Genomic DNA, 12,225 nt, shown 5'->3' with positions numbered 1-12,225 from the left:
ATAACCCGATTGATATGAACAAGACTGTTTTTTTTTTAAAAAAATTATCTGCTATATAGGGTCAACAACTAATGGACGAAGACCGATGATTAAAACTCTCGCAATGAGTATAATGAATCATGGGTGAGGAAGAAACCTCGAGAATTTCGGCAATGACCGTTACATATACGAGGAATTTTAAGGAGAGTGCACTTTTCCACCCTCCCAGTAACGCAGGTTGCAATAAATTGCTATCATGGTAAAATTATTGCTTTTGTATAGGAGTGCTGTGTATATTGCCTATTCTCTACGATGGAAGGGGCCCTCCTTTTTGAAAATTGTGATAAAATTGAAATAAGTTCCAAAATTTTGGCATTGCATATCGCCCATCACGAACACATGGAGCTTATTTTATTGATCGTTTAAATAGCCATTTATTGACCAAATGACGTAAAAATATTTCAATTTCATTACATTAAATTGCTTAATTATTTCAATATCTACGCTGCGTTGTACTCGGACTAAAAATAACATATTGGAAGAATCGGCACAGACAGAATTACTGACATTAAGTTTGTTCTGCAGTTACACTGCTCACTTGCAGAAACAAAGCATGCGGGAAGTTGTGATGCAAGGGATTTGTAAAAAGTGTGTCGGGAACCCTGGACGATGAGTCAGTGCCCGAATGTAGCGGAAAATCGTCACATTCTGTAAGCCGACGCGAACGGGTAAAGTCGTAACTCCGAGTCTTGCTTGGCAATCAGTAGACGGCCATTGATCACCGTGAAGTATGCAGTCGCTGCCAGATGGCCTGGAATAATTCCCAAAGAGCTTCTGTGCTCTGAACTGCAAGTCGTAAGTTCACGGCCCCGTCCAGAGCATGAATCGTATCTGCAGTGCGGAGCAACGACAGGATATCCACTCTCATCTTATCTCTGTGATTAATAACTAAGCACAAAACTTACCGACGCTCTGTGCAATTAAGGGAACCACCTTCAGCCCCTCCGAGGTCGATCTGAGCTCTGCATGGGATTTAGTGAATCCTGTGTCATGTTCTGCCGTATTGAGGAAAAACGCCGTATGAACCTTCAGGCGTTGTCAAAGTTCCTTTGATAAAACACGAATCTCCAGGGAAAATTATGAATATCTCTCTTCCAATTTTTCAGATAATTTTGTTTGCAAGTTCACCTTAAGTTCCTGAAAATTTCAAGTAAAATTGTTCATAGCTTTTCTCAAAAATGAAGATTTTAAAGGAGGAAATTTGGCAACCCTCGCATGCTCATACGACGTTTTCTTCCTTAGCACGGCAGTGTTGTTGTCAACTGACAACGTCTGGATATTCCAAATTGCGTACAAATTAGTTCGTCATGTGAGCGGATTTTCAGCCTAACTGACAAAATAAAGGTCCAAGCTGAATCAAATTATGATTATGGAAAATGATAGTTTCAACATTTGTGCCAAATTTCTTAAAATTTTCGGTTGTTGAGTGCGTGACATATCTGCTATTTTCGAAATTGTGGTTGGACCGACTTTTCGGTGGGAAAAGCTCAAAATTGCTCCCGAGACGCCTCAATTTTTCAACATTTTCCAGTTGGATCCCCCCCCCCCCCTTCCTAGACGCAGCGATCGTCTCCAACTAACGAAATCTAATAATCAAACTCTCAATTCTCAGTTTTTCCATTGCAATGTCATTTGTTTTGTCATAACCAAGTGACTTTTCAAATTTAAAACCAGATTCCTTCAGAGAAGTACAAGAAGTACAGGAGACACTTAACACCTGTTAATGCAAAAGTGTCTTCAAGTGCGCCCTTATCTACCACATTTATTCCTTTTTTAATAATTTCACTTGCTTTCTCCACAGTAACGTAACAGGGAATTTTTTCCCCTTAATAATGAAATTGAGCGGACTGTGGGACTTAAATCTGAATTTATAAACAGCAGAAGTTTGTTTTTTCCCCCACATGTTTCGATAATTCCATCTTCATCCTAGCTCAATGTATTGGGCAATTTTTGGCAATACATTTTTCAACTATACCTCAGCCTAAGCAGACCAAAATTAAAATCGAAATTTCTTTTAGAAAACCAGCACAGGTCAATTTTTCTTTTCAAAAACCTGTCTTCATAGTAGTATATTTCCTCCTTTCTCGCGAAGGCATGCGCAAAAATTCATTTGAGGTCTTTAATCCATTTGAGGATTCTACAACCTCGAATGATCATCGGGTTAGGGTTAGTGCACTGCACATCCATGCTCCAGGCCTTCAAAACCTCAGGGGTTAAGGCCGAATGGAATCTGTTTCTGCATGCAGATCCGCCCGTCAGTTCCACGAAAATGTGTCGCCACCGACGGGATTCGAACCCGAGACCTTACAGACCTAGAGTCGGAGGATTTTAGCAGTTGAGACAACATACTTTTTAATGTGATAATCTTACTAACACGAAAGCTTTGGCAGCAATGCGTGAGGAGCTCGCCGACAGTGATGTCTTGGCGAAACATCCGCGAAGAAGAAAAATTGGAGCCGGGGACAATTTTGAGGGCAGCTCGAGACTTGAGGTCCCTTTGTGTGTAAAGTGTAAACACGATCACCGGAGTGGTATTTTCGGCGTCTCGCGTCCAATAAACCCGCTCGTTTAATAATGAGCCTAACGTGCAGGCGTTTAGGAGCCTGGGAGTTAAGCCTGCTTGCACCAATTATTAAGCTTTCAGAGAGTTCTCCCCCCCCCCTCCTCGCCACACTTTCCGCCCCCGCAGCTTGTCGCCACTCGGGCCGTGTAAACGGCATTTTATATTATCGTCAATGGTTGTTAACTCATGGCAACACCCAGGAAGATGTCGTTTTAGCTGAGATTATGGAATATCAAGTTTTATCTTTCTTCGGTTAAAAAGTGACCTATACGATGTCCGTACTTATGAAAAGAAGCAATTCTTAATTAAGTTTTACTGCACTCAGCAAAAATAATATCCACTATCTTATATTGCCGTGCTAAGGAAAAACGCCGTATGAGCATGCGAGAGTTGTCAAATTTCCTTCGATAAAATTTAATTTTTGAGGAAAGTTATGAATACTCGTATTTTTGCGAGAAATTTTCAAGAACTTCAGGTAAAATTGCAAACAACATTATCTGAAAAATTGGAAGAAAAATATTTACCAATTTCCCGGAAATTCCTGATGTACCAACGAAAATTTGGCAACGCCTGAAGGGTCATACGGCGTTCTTCCGTAGCACGGCAGTATAGGACACTTGAGGTTTGGAGAAGTTGATTGGGGGACTTGTAGAACAACGTGCATAGGTGCAGATTTTGCAATTTCAAGAAATACGTGTTGAAAGTTTCAAAATTACATGGAGCCTTGTATAGCGAAAAGATCAAACTCGCTTTTCGTTCCTAAAACTAGATTTTAGTGTTGCATTTTTTATAGAATACATTCAAGACTGGTTTCGGTGGGATTCATTAAAATCAGATTTATTTCCAAAACTGCATGTAAGCGCCATGTTCTTTAAGCTCTTCAATTGATATAGAGTATTTTCAAGGAGATTGAGTGGTGTGGACAAGGTTACATTCACTGGATTCAGTCTCACCTCTTAGACTTATGAGGTGAATCGAAAGACGATGTAGGTTTTTCTGGCGAGTTTATCAGATTCTTTTTTTTACCAGGAACAAGGTTGTTGTCCACTAAACATTAAATACATTCTATGTTAAGTCTACATGATTTATTGTTCAACCTTGAATATGTCCAAAATTGACCAAATTGTGGACATGTTATGTCCACATTTTTTTCTTCTCATTCAAATGACAGGAACCACCTCAAAAATAAATGCACACGACAACTACCTTCATTCTCAAAAACATTTCATTCATGAATCAAGTCATGAAAGAGAACAGACTCTAAGAGAGGTAAAAACTTATGTTCATGTGTACACTGTACGGATATGATAAGATGAAAACCGAAGCGAGAGCCTCGGAAACGCTCCAATGCCAAATTAAACATTTTTCAGTAACAGATGCAGTCAAAATTGAAAGTCCTCTTTAACTAGTTATTTCGTGCGCCTTCAATCTTGTAGGATACTGTGCAACGCCTCTGACGCGAAATAGTTGCTTAAAGCGTTGCGACGCGGCAGACAACCAGCGATACACGCGCATAGGCGCCTACAAACCTAACGGGATACTTCACGCGTTGCGCAATGCGTGAAGTAGCCCGTTAGGTTTGTAGGCGCCAGTGCGCGTTCTGCGCTGCTAACATGCCGCTCCGCTCTGTGTTAGGCTCTAATATTTAAACTCGCGGAGTCAGCGTTTTTCAACTCATGATTATGAAATGTTTGCACTCTCTGCATTGATTAGCACTCTCTGCAAGTATTTACCAAAGATAATTTGAAAAGATGAATCAAAACAAGAAATTAACATTTCATTTAAAATATGAGTTACGATAACAACACCTCATTCTCTCTTAATTTTCTCATTTCTACATTGTCAATATAATTTTACACACAGACTAAAGTATAACGCTTGAATTCGATTTTAGTGGACTTTACATTTGTGGACTTAATTTAGGGGACGTTTAAGTAATGGACTTAACAATAGTGTGGGCTTTAGAACTGTGGACGTAAAAATTGTGGACGAAAAGTCTGTGGACGTAAAAAAAGTGGCCATAAAGTCCGTGTACCAAAAAAACCTGGGTATTTTACATTGAGTTAAACGGGGGAATGTGCTGACTTTTCAGCATGATTTAGCAACAGTGACAGGTAAGAATAAGCTGACACTCCTGGCAATCTCACAAAATCACCTTAATTAGCACAAAATTAGTAAAGTTTTCATTACTCGAGCTTTTTCATTTAATCAATTATTGAAATTGTCTTTGATTATATATTTGTAAAGTGTATTTGTTTATATTATGAAAGAGATTTTTCATGCAAAAAAAGGAAAGGGTAAGAATAAGGAGAGAAAACCCCCTAATTCGTGATTAACGTATTTTTTATATTTATTTTTCTTGTTTCTTTTTTTAAAAAGAAATTTTATTCAAGCAGATTGCATAAAGTAGACATTTTTTGCCACCTGCTGTGCGCTCTCGTGCAACTGTGGTCCCCCTAAAATCTTACTTCATACCCCTGCTCACTACTTTAGTTAAATTAGATCACTACATCAGATCTTCGAGCCAAAATGTAACTGAATGTTATCACCTTTGATCTCATAGCCATTTGAGGACAGATATTCGAACCAATGCAGACTTCATGTCCTCTTATAAAGAATGGCTCACGAATCAGGCCGACACTTTACCGGAAACAGCATGGATTCTTTGTCTTCAAGCTTGATTCAAATAATTGCTCCATAATTTTGATCTTTGTTGCAATTATTGCAAAACCTAATCTTGCAGAAGTTGTAAGACAAACTTTGGTGGCTTTGTTGTGAATTTAGTATTGTCACCTCACTTCGATTCAATTCAGCACGGCTTGGAAATTACATTTAACTCAGTGATTATTCTCTGTTGTAGGTGAAAGAAGGTGGATATGGCTCCTCCAAGCCGCCGAACGTCATTGAATTCCAACGCTGCATCCACACGGAGGAGCAGTCTCATGCAAAAATGTGGGCATGTATTAAATTTATTGTTTTGTATTTATTTGGAACTCGCTTAGTTACATTACAACTTTTTTCAGATCATTGAGCTGAATTACATTTTGCAAGAAGGAACCAATATTTCTAGCCCATTTTAGAAACAACATACATGCCATTGGTTTCCCTATGCAGATATGTGATTTTATGGGAGGGCCAAAAATAGTGGTTCCTTACTGCAAAATTTAATCCAATTAATCTATGCCTCTCTCACGACGTATGACAGGTAATTAACAGCACGTTCACTACAGTCTACGAGGGATGAACGGCTTACCTAATTGAAGAAGGGTGTACACACCAAAAGTCAAGTTTCGAGGAAACATTTTTCTTCGAGCATTTTTCCAATCCCTGTTCGGAAAAATCAACATACCTTCTGTGATAAGATCACGGTCACACAAGAAAGGTCAAAGAAATTTGACAAGAAATAAAATGTGTTAAAATTTCGGTGGATACGCCCTTCTTCCACAAAACCTCTGTGTAGTGCCATTTTTAGCAGTATTAACAAGAATAAAAAAAAAATCGTGCGTGGGACCCGAAGCTGAGATCACATGGATCTCTGAAGTTTCCAGATCGTGGTCCAGCCCAAAGTTCGGGTCAAACATCTCGAGTATTCTGGCATATGACAGAGGGTTCGAGTCGAACATCTGAAATACTTCGGGACCGCAGTACTTCAGGTGTACGACCTGAGCCCAAGTAGCATTTTTCAACGGAAAATCGCGATATATTGCGATTTTATCGGCGATAAAATCGTCAGGATCATCAACATCTGGAAAAGTTCTTTCCTGTTTTCCCCTTTTTAACATTATGGAGAATTTACACTTCAGCGTACTGCGGAGTCTGAGTCTGAGGATGCTTCTTGGAGGCTCGACATTCGAAAGGAGGCAAAGATGGGGAAAAGATCATGTCTTAAATCATGGACAGCCCTTCAGCGGATAAATATCAGACTCACGAAAAACAGTAAGGCAGCCAACCTGGAAAAATATCAAAAACAAAGCTACCTGGCCAATAGAATATTGTATAAAAATGAAATTAACTAAACTAGGACTGGGAAATGGGTCAAAAAGAAAAGAATTCGGCTGATGGATGAATAAAATTAATTAAATTACTGGAGAGTCGGGAGATCAAACGAGAGGCAATGGTGAGTAGGGGATGTATGACAGAGATGGAAGACGAAATGCTCAATTGCTAGCTAATGGAAGGCAAACCTCTAATTTCATCAAGCGTAGTCAATAAACGGCTCGGGGTTTGGCGACCGGCCAAATCGATTAAGCCATCGAGAGAGACGTCTGTCACTGAGAGAACATAGAAAATAGAAAAAAAGAGATGGGTGATGTATAAACTGCTCTTCCCAGAAGACCCTTCCACTACATTTCCTCGTTTACTCTCGCTTTCGGCCACTTTCGGTTTTGTGCAGACGACTCGTGGGAATTGTCTTGAGCGAAGAGGAACCCGACATTTTTGTAATTTTTTTTTTTTTTTTTTAATCATTCACCTTCTGTACACAAGAATTAGAAAATGAACAATATAATTAATACTAGTCCTAAGACTAAGACTTGAAGACCTAAACCTAGGACTATTATGATACAGGTTTATGTGAAATGAAGAATACCCTCTGAATGAAATTCTGCCAAAAAATTGATTAGAGGCTAATTCCGTGTATCTGTATGCGGTGAGACATATCGGCGATGGAGTCAGGCAAAAGGATCCTTAAAGTGAGAACAAATGAGATAATTGGACGTATTGATGCTAAAAAGCGCCATGTGCATAGGATTTGCGCTGCGTGCAACATAGTTCCTTTCGGCATAAATAGGCCCATTTATGCCTCGGCTAAGAGGGATTAATGCTGCATCGTTTGGCAGAAAAAAATCCAAAAATTAAAAGAGACTAACCCTTGGAGAGCATTGTGTAAGAGAACGGTAAAATTACAATTTTTTCACGTATTTTTCGACTTAGAGAATACAGTTGATTTGGGAGGGGGGGGGGGGTGTTGACATAGTTCACACAGATGGCACAGTTGATACAATCGAATTATTGCAAGCTTTGAAAACGATTCATTTTGACCTCCAATAACTTTCCCTTTATTGTAAATTATGAATAAAAATGGTAATGTACACGGTTTTGAAAGGTTAAGTAGCGTTATTTTTAACCCCTTAAACCATTTTTTGTTTTATTGAACTATTTAAGTTTCCACCTAAAGAGCCCTCCAGCCTAATTTCACAAAAAACAAAAATCTGGTTATAAAAAGAAGACAACAAGCCTTAAATCAAAATTAAAATTGAAGGCTCTCCCACTCCTCTCACTTCTTCAGAAATGTACGGGACTTGATAACTGTTGCTTTCAAATAACCGAATACTTTCATAGAGACAGTGTTGCCAGTTACCTACGCGAAACCAGAGTATTTAATGCAAATAATTCGGTTATTATCTCCTCAACCTGCAAACTGAGTTGGTTGTTGCGCCTTGATGCAACTATTCGTGTTCCACGAACGTGCGTGTTGCATGTTCAAACGTTGAAGGCGTTCCCGCTTTTCTCACCTCTTCAGAAATGTCGTGAACTCGTGAGTGCATGGAGAAATGAACGAATACATACATCCCCGAATAGGTAACAGTTGCTGCACGAAAAACGTTTTCTAGCCTCCTTCAAAATTTGAAGGCGAAATAAAGTGAGCGTCCCCATAATCATCCGCAGCATATTTGCTACCGAAAATTTTCTCCTAGAAAAAGTGATGAATCACCATCCATCTGCTCAATCATACTGACTCTTATACTGCCTTGCTAAGGAAGAACGCCGTATAACATTCGAGAGTTGCCAAATTTCCTCCGGTAAAATGGCCATTCTTTAGGAAAGTTATGAATTTTTTTCCTTGAAATTTTCAGGAACTTTAGGTAAAATTGCGAGCAAAATTGTCTGAAAATTTGAAGGCAAATATTCATAAATTCACCTGGATATTTGAGTTCTATCGGAGCAAATGTGGCAACGCCCAAAGGTTCATACGGCGTTCTTCCTTACCCTGGTAAAAATTGGCAGTAGAATGTGTGTTCCAAAATACTATAGACCTAAAGCCGGCTGTAAAATTTCCAATAGCTTCTATAGCCGGCTGTACAATTTCTTATATCCTTTTATAGCCGATGATGATTAATCAGCAGCCAGACGATAAAGTTTATGCTAAACGTTACTAATTACGGATACTAGGACTTAGTTAGTTTTTGGACTACCGCTCTCTTTTTGTGCCGTAGTATCTTGATTTATTTTGCGAGGAAAGCTCCATACTTTTGAAGGATGCTTGTCATTCTTAATGTGTTGAAGCGCCTTCAATTTCTTATGATACTGTGCAATACCTCTGGTGTGAAATAGTTGCTTCAGACGCCGCGGCGCGCTGCAGCGAGGCGAGGCGGGCAGAGGCGCGAAACGCGCATTGGCGCCTACAAACCTAACAGGGATACTTCACGCATTGCGCAATGCGTGAAGTATCCCTGTTAGGTTTGTAGGCGCTAGTGCGTCGCCGCTCCGCTTTGTGTTAGGCTCTAATTTTTAATCTCGCGGAGTCAGCCTCAGCGTTTTTCAACTCATGATTTTGAAATGTTTGCTCACTCTGTATGGACTATTCTCATTTTAATTGATGAAAAAAAAATATGTTTTAAAGGAAAATATGATGTGTGTTTTGTAAAAATTAAGGTAGTTCCGTATCAAACTTAATGATTTCCAAAGCACACGAATTTCTACACAATTTCTCATAGCCTCTTATAGCCAATGACGACAAAGTGCAAAGCCCGGCGATAGGAACCATAGCCCGACTGTATACTTTTTTATAGCTTCGTATAGCCGTATAGCTGTATGATTTTCTCCGCTTTCTACAGCCAGCTATATGATTTTCAATAGCCATCTTTAGTCGGCTATAAGAACTCCTATGGTATTTTGAAACGCAGCTCCTATCGCCAATTTTTACCAGGGTAACACGGCAGTATAGAACCATGCCTAGAAAAAACTAATTTCAGACTAATGAGCGTCGGCCAGCATTCCCATTTTACAAACTTTATTTTCACCCTGTCAGAACGACTTAAAACTTGTTCGCTCCACACATCGCACATCAATCATCATTCAGCGAGGATTAGCGTTGATCTGGGGGAGGAACTTCACACTTCGGAGGGCTATTAGTGCGGGGTCTCTAGGATGTTCTCTGCCGTGCTAAGGGAGAAAGTCGTATGAGCATTTAAGAGTTGCCAAATTCCCCGGTTAACGCATGTATTTTTGAGGAAAGTTATGTATATATTTTCTTGAAATATTTACATATTTTAATTAAATTGCAAACAAAATTGTCTGAAAAATTTAAAAAAATTATTTAGAAAGGTGAGGGATCGATAAGGACCGTTTTTGGGCCCACCTTGGTTAATTTTCCTTAAACTCTACGATTTTCTGCTCATTTAGGATCTATATTTGGCGAAATTCATCATAAATTGGTGATTTCCGGTCACTTTTTTGGTCTATTACTGGCTTAAACATGGGCCTGAAGGCCGACTCTTTCAGCATTTGATCGTTAACCCACAAAACCCGCATTTCTCGCCGAAATCAGCCTTTCCCATGTTAAGATCAGTGCTTAAACTAAAAAGAGATAGAATATACTCCTCCTTTCCAGCTTCACCTAAACCTTGGGAGGGGGGGGGGGGGGGCAAGTGACCGGACATGAGCCCCAAAATGATACCTAAAGAAAGAAAGAAAATCAAGTTTTAAGCAACTCGATCAATTTTTCTACTTTATCTAAGCCTTTTGAAACGCGGGGGGAAGGGGGGGGGTACCCCACCAAACGGCGCCGCTGCTCCTTTCCCGCAGTGAATTTGCTTTTTATTGAAGGAGTTATGGCAACATCTGAATGCTCATACGTCATTCTTCCCTAACATTGTTCACGCGGTCGGATCCCGAGGAAGTCGATAGTTTACGCAGCAAGTTCACCGAACCGGAGTCGAACCTGAAAATCGTCGGACGGTCCGTTCCGTCCGAAGAAAATGGCGCGGCAAAAAAGCCGCCTAACGAAAATAGCCGAAACCATGCTAATGTAAACAATCCCGGGGGAATGGCTCACGGGAGGGGCGGGGGGGAGGAGAGGGGCAAACAAATGAGGAGGGAGCCCGCGCGGAGATCACACGAAATGCGGCTCTCTTTTTCATCGTAGGGGAGGGGGGGGGGGGAGACGGGGGGCCTATTAATTGCCCATCTATAAACCACCTCCCGAATCTCACCGTCAGTCCCGGTTCTTCCTGTCCGTGGATCCGAGATCCCTGGCTCCGGTGTGGGAAAACAGTGAAAAAACGATTAACTCCCCTTTGTCGTCTATTGTTACATGCGCTGTTTCTGAAAAATCCATTTTGAGTGTAGGAAATGATTGTATCGATTGGTTTTGTTTTGGATTCGTGATTTCGGGGGGGAAACGTGTTAATATTAGTTGCATTGTTCTTGTGGTGGCCGCCTCTTCTGGTCGGCTGGAAGGAATTTAAAATATTGAAAAAAATAAAAACAATTGCTCGGGAGGGAAAGTATGAAGTAACGTCAAATATTATTACCGATTGATTTAAAGCTGGAAAGTAGATTTTGACTGTGGAAAATCAAGATACTGGTTTTTGTATTATTGTGGAATTAAGGCATGTTTATAGGCGCTATATGAGCGTTTCGGATCGAAAGCTCGTTTTGGTTTCCCGAATTTTTGCCAGTAAATCGTAAGATCTACACCTTCCATATTGTAATTCCCCCAAGAACGATCGTATGAAAGTGTAACGGTATCTTAGTTCAGGTGATCCAGTGATATATACTTACCACTTACTTACCTTGAAGATATGTTTCGTACCTGGTGAAAAAATTGCGCGAGTGTAATCTTTTTAAGGAAAATACGCTTTTGTTCATTTAAATGTCGGTAAATTCTTGTTTTTCACCGATGAGCTTTTCCACCTGGATGTGATCAATCTAATTGAGGGATGCGGTATCACCGTAAGTAAAGCCGCTGTCATGCATTTATTTCAATAACTTCGTCGATTTTTACTTATGTATGGTTTTGTGCGCATTTATCTTCTTTGATAAGTAAATGCGAATTATTTTGAGGGAGGTCGCTATCGATGATCCTAACTCTTTTATAAAATATTTTATTTCCTCTGACTGCCCGCAGTCCAGCCCATACTCGGTACATTCCCTGGTAAAAGTTGGCTATAGGATCCGTGTTCCAAAATACCATAGACCTTTAGCCGGCTAAAGATTTCTCATAGCTTTCTGTAGCCGGTTGTGCAATTTCTTTCAGCTTTTTATAGCCGATGGTGATGAAGACATAGCCAACAGCTATAAGAGCTATATAGCCAAGCGATAAACTATATAGCCTGGTAATAGGAACTATAGCCCGGCGATAGGAACTATAGCCCGACTGTATAATTTTGTATCGCTTCGTATGACCCGACTTAATGATTTTCTATCGATTTCTATCGCCATCTATAGCCAGCTAAAAGAATTCCTATGATATTTTGGAACGCAGCTATCACCAATTTTTTACTAGGGTTGGTAGATCAATTATTGCTGGATTGGGTATGAGTCAATGAAGGGCCATGGAACAAGAGGGGCACGATGTGGCAAATGGTAGAAAATCAGATTTTACGTGAATTTTGTAGTAG

The 12,225-nt window shown here is 40.0% G+C and overlaps 1 protein-coding gene across 2 annotated transcripts in view; it reads left to right on the top strand.

Moving 5' to 3' along the window:
- LOC109042644 (protein SSUH2 homolog) overlaps positions 1-12,225 on the top strand; it is a 31,166-nt gene that overhangs the window by 3,323 nt on the left and 15,618 nt on the right. The window contains exon 2 of one of the 2 annotated variants that reach the window (XM_072300171.1): positions 5,463-5,554. In XM_072300171.1, coding sequence (XP_072156272.1) covers positions 5,479-5,554 — 76 coding nt within the window. In that variant the 5' untranslated portion in view covers positions 5,463-5,478. Of the gene's footprint in view, positions 1-5,462; positions 5,555-10,801; positions 11,558-12,225 lie in introns of those variants that run through there. The other variant, XM_072300172.1, reaches the window with a different exon arrangement.

This window comes from Bemisia tabaci, chromosome 4 (genome assembly GCF_918797505.1).
Source record: "Bemisia tabaci chromosome 4, PGI_BMITA_v3".
NCBI lineage: Eukaryota > Metazoa > Arthropoda > Insecta > Hemiptera > Aleyrodidae > Bemisia > Bemisia tabaci.
The sequence above is the reverse complement of the archived record's forward strand: the minus strand, read 5'-3'. Positions and strand labels throughout refer to the sequence as shown.